The 16,888-nt window shown below is 45.0% G+C and overlaps 5 protein-coding genes and 1 long non-coding RNA gene across 9 annotated transcripts; 4 read left to right on the top strand and 2 right to left on the bottom strand.

Moving 5' to 3' along the window:
• The first annotated feature begins 89 nt into the window (after positions 1-89).
• On the top strand, positions 90-2,278 carry LOC105703649. Its single transcript, XM_012432176.2, has 7 exons — positions 90-519; positions 596-690; positions 774-944; positions 1,034-1,251; positions 1,394-1,611; positions 1,673-1,923; positions 2,030-2,278. The coding sequence occupies exons 1-7, from the start codon at positions 310-312 to the stop codon at positions 2,235-2,237; spliced, it is 1,371 nt and encodes a 456-aa protein (XP_012287599.1). The 5' UTR covers positions 90-309; the 3' UTR covers positions 2,238-2,278.
• LOC105703654 lies at positions 1,185-2,489 on the bottom strand. Its single transcript, XR_001104375.2, has 3 exons — positions 2,313-2,489; positions 1,969-2,233; positions 1,185-1,309 (listed from the first exon to the last, which is right to left on the bottom strand). It is a non-coding gene; the product is annotated as an uncharacterized LOC105703654 (long non-coding RNA).
• A 185-nt stretch (positions 2,490-2,674) lies between these two features.
• LOC105703650 (sideroflexin-1) lies at positions 2,675-5,460 on the top strand. Its single transcript, XM_012432178.2, has 4 exons — positions 2,675-3,053; positions 3,768-3,944; positions 4,230-4,618; positions 4,881-5,460. Exons 1-4 carry the CDS (start codon positions 2,866-2,868, stop codon positions 5,123-5,125), a joined length of 999 nt encoding a protein of 332 aa, XP_012287601.1. The 5' UTR covers positions 2,675-2,865; the 3' UTR covers positions 5,126-5,460.
• LOC105703651 (39S ribosomal protein L2, mitochondrial) lies at positions 5,451-6,557 on the bottom strand. The gene is made up of 2 exons (XM_012432179.1): positions 6,318-6,557; positions 5,451-6,184 (listed from the first exon to the last, which is right to left on the bottom strand). The coding sequence occupies exons 1-2, from the start codon at positions 6,550-6,552 to the stop codon at positions 5,505-5,507; spliced, it is 915 nt and encodes a 304-aa protein (XP_012287602.1). The 5' UTR covers positions 6,553-6,557; the 3' UTR covers positions 5,451-5,504.
• A 234-nt stretch (positions 6,558-6,791) lies between these two features.
• Positions 6,792-10,274, top strand: LOC105703648 (negative elongation factor A). 2 transcript variants are annotated; one of them, XM_012432175.2, is made up of 7 exons: positions 6,940-7,013; positions 7,164-7,251; positions 7,545-7,977; positions 8,053-8,466; positions 8,608-8,807; positions 8,886-8,985; positions 9,064-10,274. In XM_012432175.2, exons 2-7 carry the CDS (start codon positions 7,249-7,251, stop codon positions 9,291-9,293), a joined length of 1,380 nt encoding a protein of 459 aa, XP_012287598.1. In that variant the 5' UTR covers positions 6,940-7,013; positions 7,164-7,248; the 3' UTR covers positions 9,294-10,274. The 2 variants fall into 2 exon arrangements, with proteins under 2 accessions (XP_012287597.1, XP_012287598.1); XM_012432174.2 differs by lacking the exon at positions 7,164-7,251 and having other exon boundaries at positions 6,792-7,013.
• A 251-nt stretch (positions 10,275-10,525) lies between these two features.
• LOC105703652 (peroxiredoxin) lies at positions 10,526-14,452 on the top strand. Of its 3 annotated transcripts, none has more exons than XM_012432182.2 (4): positions 10,526-10,976; positions 11,051-11,271; positions 11,337-11,802; positions 14,302-14,452. In XM_012432182.2, the coding sequence occupies exons 1-3, from the start codon at positions 10,932-10,934 to the stop codon at positions 11,794-11,796; spliced, it is 726 nt and encodes a 241-aa protein (XP_012287605.1). In that variant the 5' UTR covers positions 10,526-10,931; the 3' UTR covers positions 11,797-11,802; positions 14,302-14,452. The 3 variants fall into 3 exon arrangements, with proteins under 3 accessions (XP_012287605.1, XP_012287604.1, XP_012287603.1); XM_012432181.2 differs by lacking the exon at positions 14,302-14,452 and adding an exon at positions 11,962-14,281; XM_012432180.2 differs by lacking the exon at positions 14,302-14,452 and having other exon boundaries at positions 11,337-11,911.
• The last annotated feature ends 2,436 nt before the right edge of the window (positions 14,453-16,888 follow it).

Genomic DNA, 16,888 nt, shown 5'->3' with positions numbered 1-16,888 from the left:
ATGATTTATCTCGTTTTAAGGTATCAGTTGAGGTCGGCGGGACGTTCAATCGCTGGTCAGGATTTGCATCTAAAGGTCGCGACATTAATCGATCCTGTAAATGCAAAAGCCGGGTCAAAGTGCACGTCGTAATAGAAGGTGTAACCGTGATAAAGTTTCACGAGTCACGGAAGCGTCACGTGATAAATGACTAATAAATCACGAGAAAGGCATTCGCCGAGGAGAATTGTCCTTTTAGATGCTTAATGGTTACTCCACGTCGCCCTTTTATTTATTTATCTATTTGTTAATACTCGGCAGGGACTTTAAATGATCAATTTAATCATCGTAGTGATAATTGGAAGCTTCGGAGAATGCCAAGGAGCTAACGGAGTGATATGGAACAAACTGAAGGATGACTTTGTGCCCATTTCCAGCATTCCAAGTTTCCTTGCGATGCAGGAAGTGGCACTCGCAAGAACACGGATACTCGAAGTGCATAATTTCCATCGGGCCCCTATTAGACTAACGTATTATCAGGTACTTCGATGTATTTTCACTCGATACCTTGCAGAGGTTTTTCAGAAATTACTTACGAGGCTCTTCTCTGTTGCAGGAACGTTACATCACAGATTTTTATGACGACAACACCAAAGTCACAGGACTTGTCGGAGAGATCTGGAATACTCTTGCGGAGCACTTGAACTTCACGTAAGGGTTAACCTAAAAAGCAATGCTATTTCGATGAAAGAGGTGGAATGTAATTCATTTTTAACGTGTTGAATAACCTTAAGTCTGGTAGTAAGAAGGACAGACACTTATCTTGGTATGCAGACTGAGAATGGGAGCTTCAGCGGCTTGCTTGGAATACTTGGTCGGAATGAAGTCGACGTTGTACCCAGGGTGCAGACTTACACCGTTCGACTTGAAGTTCTGGACTTTAGCATGGCTTTTTGGAAAACTAGGTGAGATTTACTCATCGTTATGTATCAATAAATAAAAGTACCTCCATATGTAGTAATGATATTACCCTTTGTTTATATTCGCATACAAGGTATCGACTGTACATTCGTCCACAATGGAAGAACGACGTCACTTGGATGTTCACTGTTTTTCGCTGGGAAGTCTGGACCGTCGTTATCACTTTGTTTCTCATATTCGGTATGATCAGCTTCATGTTCCACACCACTACTGACCGTCGACCACAGTCTAAGCAGGGTTATTCGTTGGGTGATCACTTGCTGTTCACCTTTTCCATGATGTGCAATCAAGGTTGGTGAAGCAGAAGTGTGAATCAGTAATTCGATGAACTGCATCGAAAGACAGCATCCTTGCAAACAAGAAAATAAAATGTTAGGTCTACGTTAGGTATGATTTTGAGCAGGGTGAATTATTTGCGTAAAAATAATTCCAGGTAACGTGTTGCCAGCTCTGAAGAGAAAATCCAAAGCACTCGACGTAACGATTAGCTTCTTTGCTTGGTTAATACTTCTCGCCTTCAGCTCGCACCTGATATCTAACATGACGAACAGAACTTTCATACCACCTTTTACTGATTTAGAGAGTCTAACAAAGAGTACCAAGTATAACGTAATAATACCAGGTGGTACATTTCCTTATATAGTATTCAAGGTGAGGAAAAATGTCTCAATAGGTGGGATCGAAACAATTATTATTTACTTCGATATTTCAGAAACGCGAGAAACCAATTTACAACACAATGCAAGAAAAGAACCGCGTACTTTTCCTCGATAATGTTACTGAGATTTACCACAAAGTTTGTTTCTCAAAGAAAAAGAAGTACGCCGTATTTGAGTCGGAATTAATAAAATTAGCTCGAGGTCGTACGTGTCCTTTAAATCCCACCGGTATACATTACTTTGAAACTTGGGTCGCTTCTGGTATTATAAAAGGATTCAAGTACAAGCGTAGCATCGACGTTAGGTAAGTTTATATATTTTAGAAAATTCTCTGAAATAAAATACATACTTGTTCTATGTTCCGCTGCGATTACATAGTCACAGCTGTTATCGTTTCTTTCATTTCACAGTATAATAAAATTGCATGAGGTAGGTATAATGGATGTATTGATGGACCGTTGGCTGCAAGTTAAATATCAAGAAGACAGCGGTAAGGATAAAATTATCTCCGTCGACATGTCCCAAGTCCACCTGGTCTTCGTAATCTGGTTCGTTGGTGTAGTTATTTCCTTAATCATCGTTTTCATAGAAATTATGTCCGCACGGTGGAGTCGCTAAACCAGTAAAAGAAATAAAAGGACATTGTCTTCGAAATAACTAAATAAATTCAGAGAAAAATAGGTACTAACGTACCAAACTCAAATGATAGGTTCCCATCCTTTGATTCGCTATAATTTATCCACTTTATCCTCACCCTATGTCCAGTGATTCAAGACGCGTTCAAGTTCCGAAAATATCAAAAAACAATTGCGCACAAATGCATTTTCGCACCTGTAAGCATTTTAATCAGCGACATAACCTCTCGTCCAATCAGAAACGACCATGTCGATCACGTGACAAATGTACGTATTAGAAGGGTAAAAGCATTGAAAACGAAAAATCCCACACGTGAAATCTACAGAGATTCGAAACTCCCGCGCAACCAGAAGAATCAAAATGGCGGACGCGCGCTCGTTTATCGACGCCAAATCTGATAATTCATCTCAATCTAACGGAGAGGGAGTGAATGGGGAAGGGCGTGCACGAGCCTCTGCTTCCTCGTTTCAGTCAACGAGATCGAGTCAACTGGAGTTGGTCAGTTGACGGCTACGAGTATTCTAACCTCGCGCTTAAAATTCTCGTCTACCTGTAGGGGAGTTCCCGTTTGAATCTCCGCTGGGAAGAGACGGACGTGTAGCTCGTCGATATGGGAGAAAGAGAGGGTGCGAGTCCGCAGCCCGTGGCGGTGAGCAAGATAGACATAGAAAAGCCTCGCTGGGACCAAAGCACATATGGCGGGAGGGCTCGACATTTTCTCAAAGTGACGAATCCGCTCAACGTTTTCGCCACTTCCGCCAGGCTTGAACGAGCCCGCGACATCGTCACCAAATACAGGTATCGACGACCCTTCCTCATATCTTAAAATAAAAATCCACATTCCGAGTGCAATCTATGCTTGATGTAGTTTCTTATTCTGATGTAATCTCTCTTTACCATTCCTTCGATACACATTTTTAGATGGGATAGGTAATCGATGGATCGGCAGCAGACTTTGCTCGAAACATGATTACATTGATTTTGATGACAGAGACCCTGGTCAAGATAACGCTGGTAAAGTGTTCGTAAGCCAGGGGATCGTAAATGATAATCGTTCCCCATATGGCAAACGGTTCTTCCAGAGTTTGTTTATTGCCTTGACCATTGAGCGAATTGCGCAAACTGTAAATTATGCAACAGTCTAACTACTCATGTGATAAGGCGATACATTAACTGTGATTGTAATTCCTTGTCTTGTAACAAAGTAAGCAATCTGCGAATGGAAATTGTTGTCGGTATTTAAAATTCATGCAATTCTTCCTGCCAGGAAGGAACTTACTACGGGTGAGAGTCCGTTAAGGGAAAGTCAGCCGTTAATTTTAGCCATGCCACTCATATGCATTTAATTCGGGTATCCATGTAATGCCTGCTTACTCGTGCACCATATCATAATTGGAGCAATTACGAGCCTCATTTTTTAGGGCGACACCGAACTAGTATTTAGTAACGCAGACGTGGACTTAAAATTTAGAGTTTCTTTTATCTATACTAATGTTGTTGATCTGGTTTCAGGAAGGGCGAGACTCTGGAACGCCTTGGAATCGACGAGGAGGAATTATGGGCCAACAAATACTTGTACGATAGCGCTTATCATCTTGATACCGGTGAGAAAATGGTCCTGGTTGGACGAATGAGCGCCCAGGTTCCCATGAACATGCTGATCACCGGTTGCATGATGACCTTCTACAAGTACGCACACCTTGCCATTTCGAACAACCCCTTCACCTGCCCCTTATCACTCACTGACCGCGCAATCGGTGATAACACGTGAACCAGGAGTCCCGTCTTATCCCTAGAATTTTTTCTTCGCACTCTCCGCGTCTCTTATCTCTTACATCACGACGGTCCAGCTTAGGTCAACCTCGCATCGTAAAAATTTAGATCACTTTCTATCCCTCCACAATAATTAAATGTGAATAATTATAAAAACAAGGGCGATAATTAAAATGGCTACTCCACGTGTCAATGTTTCAGGTCGACGCCCGCCGTGATCTTTTGGCAGTGGTTCAATCAGTCTTTTAATGCGGTCGTCAATTACACGAACCGCAGCGGCTCCAGCCCTATCCCGATTTCCACGCTGGTGCAGAGTTACATAGGCGCCACCGGAGGGGCCGTCGTGACGGCCTTGACGCTGAACCGGTTAGCCGCGAGGGCGCCGCCATTGGTTGGGCGCCTCGTGCCCTTAGCCGCCGTTGCGGCGGCTAATTGTGTCAACATTCCGTTGATGAGAGTCACAGAGCTCACCGGAGGCATCGAACTTCAGACTGAAGATGGAACGAAGGTCGGCAACAGCAAACGAATGGCGCAGGTCGCCATTGCTTCGGTGATCCTGTCGAGGATCCTGATGGCGTCGCCGAGCATGGGTTGGTAGAAGGAGCAGAATTGTGGTATTGATTACATAAAGTTGGAGCCAAATCGAGCAAAGTGACTCCGGAGAGATTCTCTTCGAGCATTGAACTTCCTTTTAGTGCCTGGTTTATATTTCATAATTTTTCATTTCTAACCGTACCTTAAGGTGGTATGAAAGTCTCGTTTATTTAATTTTTTTAGTTAATTGGTTTTGTAAAATTATTAAAAATTTTAACACGTGAGTATGGAGGCTCTAATGAAATTTCACCGTTTCAGTTTTGGCACCGATTGTCATGACCTCTCTGGAGAAGAGAAATCTCTTGAAGAACGCTAAATGGGCCGCAGCGCCGATTCAAATGGCGATCTGTGGAGTTTGCTTGACTTTCGCGACGCCACTTTGTTGCGCGCTCTTTGCGCAAAGAGTCCCAGTTCCCGTGGAAAAAGTGGAGAAGGAAGTGCAGGAGGAAATCCTGAAGCGAGCACCAGAAGTCACTACGGTTTACTATAACAAAGGACTGTGAATTAAGCCTGTCAAGACAATTACGCCGTTTGCAGTGGAAACTGGAACAGAAGATTCAAGAAAAAAAGAAATGGATCGAAGGGCCTAGCAATTCTGAAGTTTGTCAGATCAATGCGAGGCATCTCCCTGGCATACAAAGTGGAGATATTTTACTCATCAATTTTGCATCTTTTAGTGGCTATTTTGAGTCGAAAGAGTGTACTTATTATTTGACGGTCTACAAAGGAGTGCTTTGGTACGCTGCCTTTGGAAATAGACAAACATATACTAGTCGGTCGAGGCGAATGATCTACCTGCATTTAAGACAATAAATCCTTCCTCGAAGGTTTTTAAATATTTTCTCATTCTTATATTAACTATTTGTACAATGTAACAAATGCTTAGAAGGGAAGGGTGAGCTTGAGAGGTTCTCGCACCAGGCCTGAATCTTTAGAAGAGTCGAACTTGCGTACAGGTGGCGGGGGTCTAATCTTACGTCCATGCCGACCATCCTTGCGATGCCAAAGACCACTTCTCGGCCTGTTTCCAAGCTCTCTGTTTTTCTGATGGCTTCCAATAGGTGTACTTCCGTGCACAATGTTCGACAAGCGCCCTACCGTAGCCATGCAAGTCTCGTGAAGACTAAACTCCTTCTTACTGGGCATCTTTATTATGATGCGGTCACCTTCACGACGTAAGAGCGTTCCACACGTCCCAGCTGCATGAATAAGGAAACCACCGAGACCTGGGTACTTTTCCACGCAGTGTACCAGGGTGCCCATTGGCAATGCTCCTAAGGGATAAGCGTCACCCTCCTTCGCTCTGACAGCAATACGTGGAATGGCACAGGAAGTGCGAATAATATCTCCCGGCTTCATGTTCTCCGTTGCCAGGATATACTTCAATTCATCCTTATAACCAACTAATGCTATGTCAGCTGTTCTGCAGCCATCCTTAAACACGGCGAGTACCTTTTCCTCCTTCGGCTTCTCATCCACAGATTTTGGACCATCTCGAATCCACTTGATCCAGTGAAATTTATGCTTCACTCCTCCGCCAATTCCTTTGGCTACGACCCGACCTGTTATGCAAAAAGCAGTCTAATCACTTTAAGTGGATATTGGGGAAAACTAATTAAACATATTATTTAGGAAATAAAAATATTTGTTAAATTTGACACCTGTTAAGTGATTTTTAAGGGAACATTTAAATACCTGTTACAGGGTCTCTGCCAGCCAAATGGGTGACTTTTTGCGGCCTGACGGTGTACTCGTCTTCAAAGTGTACAGTCCGTCTGAAGCAAGTCCCAGGTGTGCCAGGTTTTGGCAAATCGACAAATTTGAACCTGTACCTACACGGCTGTATCTGAGAGGGCAAAGATTTCGCTAAACTAGCGAAATCGAACACATTTTTCCCGCATACGCGAAGACCGATCACCGAGACGGACATTTTTCTTCACATCGGTCCTGCCATCTGGTGAAATATCACCAAACTTGTGGATTTAAATTCCCTAGATGAACTTTCACCAGAGATTAGTTGGGCGATTGCGTCCTGACGTTCTTAAACATTATGGGGTGATCAGTGAATAAAAGAACACATCGGTTTCCCGTCGGCCCCTGCGGCCATCTTAAAATGGCGGGAAGGACATGTGGCGCTGCCACGGCGATGTTCGGCGAAGTTGCGAATCACACAACTCCAATATGGCGAATGTGAGGGACAGCGATACGTCGTTGTGGCTACATAACAAGCTCGGAACGTCAAATGATAGCTGGACCGGGTCTTCGATTTGCTCGCAACTAAACGCGGAGGTGCTAAGGAACATCAAGGACTGTTTTCCGGACCTGCAGACCCAAGTCAAGCTTAAATTATTACTTTCCTTCTTCCACATACCGAGGCGGAATGTCGAGGAGGTAAGTACAATTCGTTTACCGCGAATAAGCTCTCTCGGAAAGCTTCGCCGCGTGTTTCCTTCCGTTGTAGGAATTTATCTACCTCGGGAGAGCGTTTCACCCTCGAGAACTCTGTGCCGTTAACCTAAAAGTCAAAACGCTTTTGGACAGTCTGGAACCCGCCATCTAATTTCATTTGCGCGCTCCATGTTTTCGGAATGTTCAGTACTCTCGCCTGTAATTTACGGATTTTGTAATGGTAAGATGTCTACAAGTTATATTGAACTTCTTGACAACCGTTGGAGATTACTGTATGAGTTACGTCGACTCCGAGATGCCTTCGATGGAGGGCGAAGATAACTGGTACCTGTTGATCACACCGTCGAGGAGTGTGGCACATTTTCTTATACAGTTTGTTGTTCTGAATTCCAGTGATTCAGATTTATAGTCCTTTATTTTCATTTAAATTCAGAGCTACTGATTTTCACTTGTACCGTTAACGTTCATAGTTTGTGAAGATTTAATTAATTAGATATGAAATGTTCCATACAGTGGCGTGTCGAGCTGGAAGAAATTATCGAGGTGGCATCGCTGGACAGCGAGTTGTGGGTTTCGATGTTATCCGAAGCGATGAAGACGTTTCCCTCGACGGGTTCTCTGAATACAGATATTACCGATCTGGATGAGCATCGACCGATATTCGGAGAGCTCGTGAACGACTTGAGGAAATTACTGAAGAAGCAGAATGATCCTGCCATGCTGCCGTTGGAGTGTCATTATTTGAATAAAACTGCTGTGACTTCTGTGGTTGGTCAACTGCCTGCTCCGACGAAGCATTTTACATTAAAGAGGAAACCAAAAAGTGCAGCATTAAGGGCTGAGTTGCTACAAAAGAGCGTCGATGCGGCTAGTAATCTAAAGAAGAGTACAGCGCCAACAGTACCTGTCAGAAGTAGAGGAATGCCCAGAAAAATGACTGACACGAGTAATGACAATATGCATGTATTTATTCACCCTTCTTTTTAACATTTATTTTGAAATTTCGTAAACTTCATTTCAGCACCGCTTAAGGGCATTCCTAGCAGGGTTCCCACCAGTGGCTTCCGATCCCCTTCATTGACGAGTCCTTCGATGGCTAATAGAACACCGATTGCAAGTCGAATTCGGAAAGACGGAGGCATAAAGCTCTTGGACATAAACGAACAACCGCTTGGCTACGCACAGGCTAAGAAAAGGAAACGAATGCTGGAGCTGGAAGAGCAGCAGAAGAAGGTTGCCGAAGTCCAGGCAGCGGCAGCAGCAGCAGCTTCAGCTGCTGCGACAGCTGCAGAGACTCCGGTTACTCCGGAATATGCTCAAGGTCTGGCTCCGCTGAATCCACCCACCACTCCAGCTGCCACGGTGTCGACAGCGCAGCCTTACGTTGCTCCAACCACACCTACCGTTGTGCCACCCACTGCTGCTCCTCAGACACGTAAGTCTATTTTAAAATTTTTAATCCGGATTCTAACGAAAGGACTTACATTCAAAGGAGAAACAAAAGTCAAAATGATGCGAAATATTTGTATACAGCGAAAACAAATATTCGTTACGACTATTAATAATTTTTTCACAGCTACCACGCCTATAGCTCCTACAACACCAAGTACAACAATACCGGTGACAACACCTGTCGCTGTGGTACCTGTAGTGGAGAGTACTCCAGTCGGTGTGCAAACCGTCAGACCTGCTCAGACTGTCACCCAAATCCGAATACAAACCACTGCGCAGCCAGCAAATGCTGCAGCGAACACAAGAAAAGGCCTGTCACTTACGGTACGTCTTTCTGTCATTGAATGTCGAATTTTTTGTGGAAGATCTACCAGCTATGTATATCGATGTCTTTGTGCACAGAGAGAACAAATGTTGGAGGCCCAAGAAATGTTCAGAACTGCCAACAAAGTTACCAGACCGGAGAAAGCGCTTATTCTCGGTTTCATGGCAGGATCGAGGGGTAAGAGTTTTGTCAAATTTTTGTTACTTTGTTATTTAATATTATATACTACATATCAAATATGTATAAATGTTGCAGACAACCCCTGTCCAAAATTGGGTAACATTGTCACCGTCATGTTATCCGAAAACGTGGAAGATGTCACTCAACCTGATGGCACGACGGTGTCAATGCTCGTAGAAACCCACTTCCAAATGAATTATACCAATGGTGAATGGAAGAGAATTAAGAAAAATCGACGTGTCGTGAGCGACGAATCTGCAGCTACTACGCCAGTTGCACCTGCCACAGCGACGGCTTCCAATTGAACAAATTCGATTTAATGCGTTCGTCTAACTTCCGGCAAAGAATCACGCACAACTTTCTCGCCAGCTTCATTGGAAGGCACAGAAAAATGACTTTACGAATTTTATTTGCAATATATCTGTATAATAATTGATTGATAATATTTACAGCTTTATATCTAGAAGTTGTTATGCAGATATGTGTTAAGCATGTATTTACAAAGTCGTTTTGTGTGATCAATGGTGAATCTGCTGGCTCGATCGATAGTGATGGAGGGAGTCCCTCGGAGTGATGCAACGTCTGGCGAAAGTGCCTCAAGTGTGTGATTTCATTCGATTAGTTGGTAATGTGCGGTGAAGGATAGTTTCTTCCTTTAAGGACTGTATGATTTCCGTTTTCATATTGTCTGTGTCGCCTGTAAATATTTACTGGACATAGTCAAGGGTCCTTCGTCGGGTTAGGTTGGATTATTCATAATACTGTGTAAGTATTCGGGAAGAGTTTTCGGAGTTCGTTGTCTACGGTTTACATGTGTTTAACCGATGCGTTTAAAAATGTGGTTTACGTTCGGAACATTCTATAAACGGCTTTGTGCAAGTTTAATTAACATCACATCTGGAATTGTCATATCCCGTTGCATGATCGGAGGTAATCATGTACCTAGTAAATTATTCGCTAGTGCATTACATTAGAATATTAGCGTTAAAAGTCAAAACTGTGGCAATTCTCAGAATGTTCCAAACTTAAGCCATTTCGAGACGGATTAGGTGAAAAAAGAACATTAAAATATACTTAAAGAAAGTAAGTAGTGATTGGAAACGACGAAGCGACTTGTCTTTTTATTTGTTTTTCTTTTCTAACTTTTTGGGACGAGGACTATGTAAATCTTGTTTTCAATGTGTAGATAGACTACGCCCAGTGTCGAGGAAATGGTGTAGTGATGTACATTTGTAAGTTTGAGCTAAAAGTGTTATAAAGATCAGCAGTTTATTAATGAATTCGAAGATTATGTGCCTTTTAATGCAACCTGCAGCTATCTTTTCCATGAACTCCCTTGAAACCTGTATGTTAAGTACATTAAGTACGGTGATTTTGGAGCATCTCAAGGAATGCTTCAGTAAAACAAGTTTACAAATCTCGTTTACAAAGCTCCGTATCACGTCGACTTCGGGGCAACAATGTACTTAGAGTAAAGAGGGCGCCACGAGTGTTCTTCCCTTACCGTCAAAAGCGTGCAGTGTCGGTAAGCGTAGGTAAGCCATCACCGTCAACTGCCGCATGGTATTACCGTCACGGGTACGCGAACGAGCCGGAAAGTTGTCTCGTCACGCCGGTTTTTACTGCACAGTTCTGATTTTTATCCTCGTAATTATTTAAACGGGTAATACACGAAATCGCAGGGTAGTCGCGTGTTATTTTAATGCCACAATCAAGTTGACATTTTATGATTGCGCGGAATCACCGGCTCGTTACATAACCTCCACACGAGGCGTTCATCGGAGCGTATCCGATTAGGCAGCAAGAATTAATTCAGTGATAGCAATACATACACTTTTCCAGAAGAGTTACCTAACATTCCAGCTCTTCATTGAACTGCAAATTTATATAACGCGAACCTACGTACCTATACAAGTTCTTGAGACGAGAGCGAAAGCTTTGAGATGTTTCGATTACTGCCTAATCTTTGTCCTCAAGTGAAATCTTTGGTAAGGGGGTAACAGTAGTATGGGAATTGTTTATTAAGACTTAAGATTGGTTGTTAACGGTGTTTAATTTCAAGGTACTGAGTGCAGGCTCTACAATAAACGTGGCAAAACAAAGTCAGCTCAAAGGCGTGCGCTGTTTCTCCGTGAGTTCGAACCTGTTCAGCGGATGGCCGCAGGTACAGAAACCTGCACCAGAGTTTGCCGGCACAGCTGTGGTCAATGGAGATTTTAAAGAGATTAAGCTGTCAGACTATCGAGGCAAATATGTCGTCTTGTTTTTCTATCCTTTGGACTTGTAAGTCGGATACGTTTATTAGTTCGAGATGATTAGTTCAAGGGATGACTAGTTGTTCCTTTCAGCACGTTTGTCTGCCCTACTGAGCTGGTAGCCTTCGGCGAAAAAATTGCCGATTTCAAGGCACTGAACACCCAAGTTATTGGAGTGTCGACGGATTCACACTTCAGTCACCTGGCATGGATCAACACTCCGAGGAAGCAAGGTGGCCTCGGCGGTGACCTGGGTTATCCTCTCTTAAGCGATTTCAACAAACAGATATCGGCTAAATACAACGTCCTACTCGAGGAGTCCGGTGTGGCACTACGAGGTCTCTTCATAATCGACCGCGAAGGCATTCTGCGACAGCTAACCATCAACGATCTGCCAGTTGGAAGAAGCGTGGACGAAACTCTGCGTCTGATCAAAGCTTTCCAATTCGTCGAGAAGCACGGCGAAGTGTGCCCTGCTAACTGGCAGCCCGAGTCGAAAACCATCAAGCCTAACCCCAAAGACAGCAAGCAGTACTTCGAGTCCGTTAATTAGCGCTAAGTATACTTTACATTTATTATAGGTTTCATAACACACATGTTGTAAATAGTCAACCGCAGTTAACTGCTTCGATGAAATACAATAACGAATCCCTCTGGTAAGGAATCTATTCACCGAAGAGTGTCTCTCCAGGAAGTGTTACGCAGTGTTCATTTACAGAGACATGAATGAAGGTGGTTGCTTCGATGTCTCCACTTCTCCACCCAGAAGACGACCTGGAAGTGACTCCGAATGACTGCGGTCTCCTAAACCTCTCGGTCCAGATATTTACCCTTACTTCCAATTACATCGAGCCAGAGTATCCTTACGAGGTCCAATATCGAGTTCTTCTTTCCAGCGCCTATACACGTACCTCGATATTCCGATGAAGGTCCTCGCCCTTCGTCGGATCGCATAAAGCGATCAAAGAAGCCGGCTCTCAAGGTGGATATCAAAGTGCTCTTTATTCACGGAAGCGTCAATTAAGGTAATAGCCCCGGCGGTAGACGCGGTCGACCCCGAAGATGACCCGGAAGAAGAGGAGCGAGCACTTCGCCACCAGGATCGGCGATTGCCACTTTGATGGGGCCGACGAAGAGGGCCGAAGAGGGTGCGGAGGAGCCCGAAGAAGAGGACTTTGCCTACACACACCAGGAGTTTTCCCGCAGGACCGAGGGGCGGTCTCGTCGGTTCAATCAGACGCAAAGGGGCACGGCCGATGAATGGAGAGACCGGGGGTTTGCCTCGGCTGAAGAGAGTGGAAGAGAGGAGAGAGAAGGAGGGAGACGGCACCAATCTCCTGCTGGTTGATTTGATTCTTTGTGGCGATGGGAGCAATAGCGGATCGAGTCACCAAAGACTGTTCCGGATTATCCTGCCGCTCCCTCGCTCTCGCCTCTGCGCCTCTCACACTCGCCTGGGCCTTTCAAAAAGCTACCTCGATTCCTCGCGATTTATTTCCGACGGTCTCCTCTCCGGTTTCTAATAGGTTCCCCGGCCCCTTATGCCGAGGAAGAGCGATTCCGTACCTCGGGATGGCTCGATCGCGGTTTCCTAGGAGGAACGTAAGGAGGGAAAAGGAGTTAGGAGGAAATTGCGCCGAGGCAAAGAATTTTTATGGAACATTTTGGTATAGAGTGGCGATTGGGATCCTGGAAGTTGGTTCGATCGTGATTTTTTAGGAGGAAATTGTTGGGCCGAGGCAGTGAACTTTTATGCGTGGACGTTCTGGTACTAGGGTGGTGTTTGGGGTTCTGTAAATTGGCTTGGTCGTGAATTCTCTCCCGAGTTCCTCCGTCGACGTTCATGGTTGAAATTCTAATAATTATAACTTACATTCTAACAATTAATTGAAAGTATGAAATTCCCAGGATCACAGGTTAGGGTTCCAAAAATCGCCGTTAGAATTTCACCGAATGGCGTTAAAGTTCCAAGAATCACATTTGAAATTCTAACGATCGCGTTAAAAATCCTGTCATGTCTGACATTCCAGCGATTAATTAAAAGTATAAAATCCATCGTTGAAATTCCCAGGATCACCGTACAAAATTCCAAGAACCCAAATTAAGGTTCCAAAAATGGCCGTTAGAATTTCACCGAACGCCGTTAAGGTCCTAAAAATCAGGGTTTAAAATTCGAACAATCCCAGGAAGAGTGGGCCAAGAATCGCGGTCAAAGCTCTCTCGATCCCGGTTAAACGAGAGACCGGAAGGAAAATCCTTAATCTCCCAAGTGGCCCAACTAGCGGCGTCTCCAGCGTCTCGTAAAATGTCCGGGGTCCATTCCTCGAGAGGAAGGCAGGTGGAGAGATGTCGAAACGAAAGCCCACCTTCAATGGAAAATAAATATATATATATACATATAAATATATATATATATATCGCCGAGTGACCAGTCGGCCCACCCTTTGTGCACCTTTGTCTCCCTTTGCCGGGGGGAAACAGCGCTCGTTCGCGGGTCTCGAAATCCATAAAACCCCGAGATTCCGGGTGTATCCGCGAGTAATGCATTCGGATGCGAAGAGCTCGGATATCCCGGGCAGAATAGCAGGTGCATAAAGTCGGGGATCAAAGTTGCGCCCGGAGGGGGAGAGGGAGGAACGGAGTCAAATCCGCGAGCTGGAAACGAGCGTCATCGGGGTAGTTTTCCTCTCCGCCTCCCCCCCGCGGTCTATCAAACCAATAAAACCCCGACCCCAACTGGGGTCGCGTATACACGCGGCGCGGGGAAACCGCAATCCGCAGCGCCCGCAGCGGACACATCGCCGAGTGGTGCAAGGCCCCGGGACGTTCCGCCCTTTCCGCATATACCGCACCGCCTAATAAATCCCTACGTCGAGGGCTCTCTTATGACTCCTCGATATCCCGGAGTCAGGACGAGTTTATATCTGCTCGTACTTGGTGCGGAGCTCTGCCGGGTTTCTTTACGCCAACCGGGCATCTAAAAGTTGTTTATAGGAATTTCCTTGGGCGCACCGAATTGTGTAAAATTTTATCACGTTTGTGAATTTCATTTTTTCAGGTAGAACTTCTCGCGCGGAAAGGGCCAATTTACATCTGTACTGGTGGTCATGAATGGTCCTCGTGTACATGGCGCAGCCTGGTGGTGGTAACGTGAACGTAATGTAAAAAAGGAGATCGAGAAGTTATGTACTGCGGTACCTGATGTATAATGAACTGTGAAATGATTAATGTAATAAGGCAACTTATTGAACAATAACAATGAGTACGTTTAATTAGACGAGCGTGTCTAGCAAACCCTCTAATCGGCTATTCCTGATCCTTGAAAATCACTCGTAGATCTAGGGCACGAAACTCGGTGCCACCTCCTCGGCTGTCCTGTCATCCTGTTAGAAATCGGAAATTTCAACCTCTGAAATGTTTGCCCGGGAGAAACTCCGTGCCACCTTCCCTCGTTTCTTCAGGTTGAGACCTCGTGACCTGTAAACAGGAAATAGGAAAAATGATTATTAATGATGCTACGCTAAATTGCTCGATTTTGCATGAATTAATCTCCCTCGCTTATTAATTAAAGTTACTGGCACGTACCACTTGAACCTCGTATTCTAAACGCCGCCATCTTGGATAATCGAGTCGCAAAATTTTCCCGCAATTGTCGCTAGCGTCGTTACGGGCTAACTCGGATATAATAAATCGAATTAGAAAATTTCATATTAAACTAGGACATTTTTTATATTGGAAATGTAATTTACTGCTTTACTGGGATATTCCCCGGTAAACCACGTGGTTTACGTAATATACGTCAGAAAGGTCGAAAAGGGGGAAATTGCTCACCCTGATTTTTATGCTACTTTATGGATAAAAGAGAAACTATTTTACGTAATATATGCTACCTTATGGATAAAAGAGATATTCGGAGTAAAGAACGACGCGTGAAGAAGAGAGGCCAGGATGTGTTCCTCCCTTTTCCGCATTTCCAGGGGAACTATGATATTACCGCGGCCAAAGCCGGGTATCCTTGGGGCTCCCCCTCTCCCCCTCCCTCCCTCTTAGACGCCGGAGGTCGTCGTGATAAATTCGCGAGAGGAAAGCTTATTATTTTCGTAGGGGAGGTACGCGAGAAAGGGGCGGCCCGGGGCTGGAAACGACGAAGAGACCCCGCGAGATTGGGACGAGGGAGAGAGAGAGGGAAGAACCTCCTCCGGAGGTGGAGGCAGCGCGGGAGATAAAAAGGCTGAAAAGCGACGCCGGAGATAAACGGCTCATCCTTTCCTATCCCCCCAGATCCAATCCTGTCCCCGTAGGAGCCTCATCCGCCTCTGTCGCCCTCGGAAGCGAGGAGTCTCGAGGAAATCCTGGGCCTTCAAACGCGTACAGTGGGGGACATTAACGATGCGCTCCTTGGCCACGCCCCCTGCTTCCCCCACCACGCGACGAGCCGCCGCTGCTCGCGCCAAGTTCCCAAGACAATACACCACGTACAAGAAAATTTCTAGACAGGATTTACAAGTCGTATATATATATATATATTTAAAAAAGGGCTTGAAAAGTCCTTTACTAGTTTTATTCCACGGGGAAAAAGTATGCCTGTAATTAGCGAGGCAATTTAATTTAAACGTTAGAATGTCGAGCATGTATTTTTCTTTCTTCACTTTTCAACGTTTATACAATATTTTAGAAAAATTCCACTATAGTGTTCTCACAGTGATGCCGTTATGTCCCTGTGTAAACGCGATTTGGTGAAAAGGCGTCCCGAGGTAAGAGCCGTCTGGGGTCGCGGGGGAAAGAGAGGGAGCGAGGGGCCGGGCGGCGGGAGGGAGAGAGAGGAGAAGATGAGGCCGTGGTGTGGGCGCGCATCCATCCATATCCATCGCGGGGTGGTGGCTACTGGGGCCTTTGATTACTTGTTTTAATCTTCCGGGACTACCGGGCGAGCATCTGTCACTCAAAATCCGTAATTGCGAGCCACCCCTTTGCTTTGGCTCCGCGCATTGCCATTACTTTCTTATTGCTCGGGCTCTCGCCACTTTGCCGCCCAGACCCACCCCCCGGTAAACCGGAGCGAAAATTAAACGTTCCCCGACTTCCTGGCTGGCCGGACACGTCGAGTCCGCGCCGCCATCTTGCGGCCTCCCGGAAAAGGACACCGATTCAAGGCAAAGAATTCAGAAGTCCCATAAAATCCCAGGTCCTATGTTATATATATTTAAAAGTTGGCTAACGTACTATTTGTCGCGCATCGAACGTCCGTATCCTTCTGGGCTTCTACGAAGACTTCTGAATTCTTTATTCAAGGTGACCCGAAAGTGGGATATATATGTACCAAAAAGTCAACATACATATTTATCAAACATTCCCCCAAACCGGGTGCACCGAATTATCCGAAACCCCTAACACGTGAATATGAAGGCCCTAAAAAAAAAACCCGCTGCCCTTAAAATCACATTTCCTTTTCGAGAAAAATAATCAGAAATATAAATATGTTGACCTTTTTGGTATGCACATCATATTTCGAACGATATGCAATTATCAAAGGCTAGATGAGAAACGAAAGTGTCAGGGCAGATTGCGCAGCGATTTTAATGCTAAAAAATAAGACCAGTAAACAGGTGTGTCAAGCCCACTGGGCGCGAATTAGAGAAATTCGA

This window comes from Orussus abietinus, unplaced genomic scaffold, assembly GCF_000612105.2.
Source record: "Orussus abietinus isolate OABI.00-Male unplaced genomic scaffold, Oabi_2.0 scaffold26, whole genome shotgun sequence".
Lineage (NCBI taxonomy): Eukaryota > Metazoa > Arthropoda > Insecta > Hymenoptera > Orussidae > Orussus > Orussus abietinus.
The sequence above is the reverse complement of the archived record's forward strand: the minus strand, read 5'-3'. Positions and strand labels throughout refer to the sequence as shown.